General features: G+C 38.4%; 1 protein-coding gene across 1 annotated transcript; it reads right to left on the bottom strand.

Annotated features, from left to right (window-relative positions):
* Positions 1-1,283: 1,283 nt before the first annotated feature.
* Positions 1,284-1,710, bottom strand: LOC131244613 (uncharacterized). The gene has a single exon (XM_058244122.1). It carries the CDS (start codon positions 1,698-1,700, stop codon positions 1,485-1,487), a length of 216 nt encoding a protein of 71 aa, XP_058100105.1. The 5' UTR covers positions 1,701-1,710; the 3' UTR covers positions 1,284-1,484.
* Between the last annotated feature and the right edge of the window lie 1,706 nt (positions 1,711-3,416).

The following is a 3,416-nucleotide window of genomic DNA, read 5'->3' as shown; positions in this document are numbered from 1 at the left end:
TTAGAAGTTACTGCAACTCTCCTTTTTATATAGTTGGTGTCTCTCCTCCCCACCGTTGGGGTTTCAAAAATATAGCCCTTGACTTATAAGTAAGTGAAAACACAGGTATTTATCATATTTTCAAATGTAATTTTTCACTTGAAGAAACAAGTCTTGCTACTATTAATTACTTTTAAAGAGGAAAGAACTCTATCAATCTGTTAAAGAACGGGAAATGAATCTCTCTCTTATCAATTGCCTAAAATGAGGAAATTGTTTAAAGGTAAAGCTCTATGAGGCCCATCATGGTATTCGTATGACATCACATCCATCAATTTCTCAAGCCCATGTTAGGACATTTAGCTTTAAAAAGGAGGGCATATCCAAAATTCAAGTAAACCACACCGCAAGAAATAGTGGGGATGGAAATGCCTACCATTGAAACCTTCTTAGGGCCTACCATGGTGTTTCTATGCCATCTAAATCATTCATAAGGACATTTTTATTAGAACTGTGACCTGAAAAACCAATGTGAACATTGTCTATTAGTGATGCAAATGTGATATTAATGATCTTAACCATATATTATAATGACTAAGTATCCTAGACGGACAAATTGCTATGCCTTAGTTGATATGTAGAGATACCTAAAATGCACGTGAATATGGGTTAAAGGAGAGAGATTCTTGTGATCATCCTTGGGATCTTAAGATTGAACAAAACAGTCATCGATCAAGGGAGAATTGTGATCCATAGATCTCAATAACATGTTATAATATGACCATCTAACAAGTTAAAGGACAAACCTCTAGTTATTGTCACCAATATAATGATAAATGCGATTATCCTATGTAAGGGGACTAACACGCCTCACCCCACATAAGAGTGTGAAAGTGTTATGGATATAAGATCCTAGTGTTGGACTTATTAGGCACTTGCATTGGTGGATCAATTCAAGTATCTAGACTAAGTCCTATTTGTGTGGATTATGATTAGGGGTGTACATTTAGTCGAACCGAGTCGAGTTGGCCTTAGCTCGACTCGGCTCGGCCACTTGCTGACCTCAGCTCGAACTCGGCTTGGTCCTCAGGCCTAATTGGCCAACTCGACTCAGTTCGGTCAACAACTCAGGCCAGTTCGAGTCGAGTTCGCCATTGCAACATTTTCACAAACACTTGAACTGCACTTTCAAAATCTCACTGTATTTGAGACAACAACAATGGTTTTACAGGTCTTTTATCAAAAACCTTCTAAGCAACATAAAAATCAAGAAAAAAAAAGGGTGTTGCTTTCATATACATACCTTTTTTTTAATCCAAATGAGCCTCAACTAAGCAAAGGACTCAAAAGTTAACATCTCCAATTTTAGCAATTGGTGTAGTAGTCACATTAAGAAAAACAAAAAAGAAAACAAGTTACATTATCTGGCTATACATAAAACTCCCAAAAAAGTATTCCATAGACACCGACCGCCATGATGCAGTTACATTTGCTTAGTACTCTACCTAGTACCCCTTGTTTCCGCGTATTCGAGCTCGCATGTCAACCTGGCCTCTCTTGCAATTGAAATATGTCTCCCTTAGGCCAACACACTCGCTTGATATGGATGGACTTTTTTCTCCAGGACAATCCCTGTATGAGCGCTTCTCGACCTTGATACAGTCGGTTTCACTGAAGCACATGACAAGTTCCATGGCGAGGCCTTTGCATGACTTCGCCATTCCCGAATCTAAACCCTCTATACATACCTTCCTTGCCACCAGCCACACTTCTTTGAGCATTTTATCAAACACTTGGTGAGCAACATTAATACCAAAGTAACCGAGTCACCGTACTAGTTCGATTCGAGCTGGGTTCGATCCGAGTTGAGTCGAGCTAGGGCCAGCTCGAACTCATTTTCGAGCTCAAAAATCAGCTTGACTAGACTCAAACTCGACTTCAAACCGAGTTGAATCGAGCTTTTTCGAGTCAAGTCGAGCGAGCTAATCGAGCTAGTTCGGTTCGTGTACACCCTTGATTATGATCGACTTAAGGGTGCATTTAATTTTATTACTCCTTAAATCTACTGATATGTGAGATTAAAGGTCTTAATTATATGTGCTTTGGCTCAATTTATGAAATCATTAATTAACCAATAAAAGTAGTTGTGGCCAGGTGCATTTGCCAAGATCTTGTGATACTCACATGAGCCAACAACGGAGCTACTAGTTTCTTAAAAACTTATTTATACATAAATTTAAGATATTAGAAATTCATCAATTAATATTTTCAATAGGCCCAACACTTGAACGATTTTAAAAAAACATTATAAATATTTGCAACTGTTAAACTTTTATTTTAACTATTAAAAATATTTTGATGGCGCTCAATAATAACCTAATGATTCACCACTTGAAATAAGAGTGTGCCTATAGGTCTTATTCTTGCATTCATTTGCAATAAGAAACAACCGCCAATGTTTGGTGCAACACCCACATTTGTTTCTTGATATTTCATTATGTCGTGATCGAGAATAGTCATTTGAAAAATATAAGAGTTTTAATGTATAAGGCGCCACCGCATTTTATTGATAGGCTTTACAACTGCCAACTAAAAAAGATCATTGAAAGCCATTGTATGAGTTGTAAAATTAGCCAAACATCTGTTTTCCAAAACTGTGGCCCATCTAACCAGTGGATGAAAATCCTTCTTAGGTTAGCACATGATATAATGTTGCCATAATGGATGGATTGAAACTCAAAACTGTAATGCATTAACAAAGCTCTCTATCAAATAAGAGGGAGATGTATTATTTGTTAGTGTGGTATTACTCATGGTATAGTGTTGCCATGATGTAGGTGTTTCATCCATTCTGTTCATCCATTTTTACAGACCATTTTAGGGCTTGGTCTGAAAAATTAGAGGGATATAAATCTCAGGTGGATCACACAACAGGAAAACAATAGAGATGTACTGTTTATTTGACATCCAATCTGTTGATTATGTCATACAGACCCAGATGAAGGGAAAAAACAAAGATCATCTTGATCCAAAACTTCTATGGCCCCCAAATTTTTTTTAATGGTGGACGTTCATTCAACACCGTTTCCTGTAATGTGGTCAACTTTAGATTGGGATATACCTCATTTTTGGTCTCATACCATAAAATGATCTAGAAAAATAGATGGACGGTATGGAAGAAGCACATAGATCATGATGGGGCCCACGGAACACAGACCACCAGCCATTGGCTGGTGGCAGGGGGAGTAGCCAATCCGCTTCCTAGAAAGAGGGGATAATGGTACCATATACCGACGCGGATTGCGTCCTACCCCCGGGCAGGGCTCTGTGGGGCCCACCGTGATGTAAATGTTTTATCCACTCTGTTCACCGCTTTTATCAGATCATTTTAAGTCAGATGCTAATAATGCGGGAGGTCCACAGCTCCTGTGGACCAC

The sequence above is a fragment of the Magnolia sinica genome, chromosome 4 (genome assembly GCF_029962835.1).
Source record: "Magnolia sinica isolate HGM2019 chromosome 4, MsV1, whole genome shotgun sequence".
NCBI lineage: Eukaryota > Viridiplantae > Streptophyta > Magnoliopsida > Magnoliales > Magnoliaceae > Magnolia > Magnolia sinica.
Note: the sequence above shows the minus strand (reverse complement) of the source record. Positions and strands in the feature narration are given on the sequence as shown.

Excerpts from the sequence above, each read along its gene's own strand:
- LOC131244613 (XM_058244122.1), bottom strand. The coding sequence starts at position 1,700 with ATGGCGAAGTCATGCAAAGGCCTCGCCATGGAACTTGTCATGTGCTTC.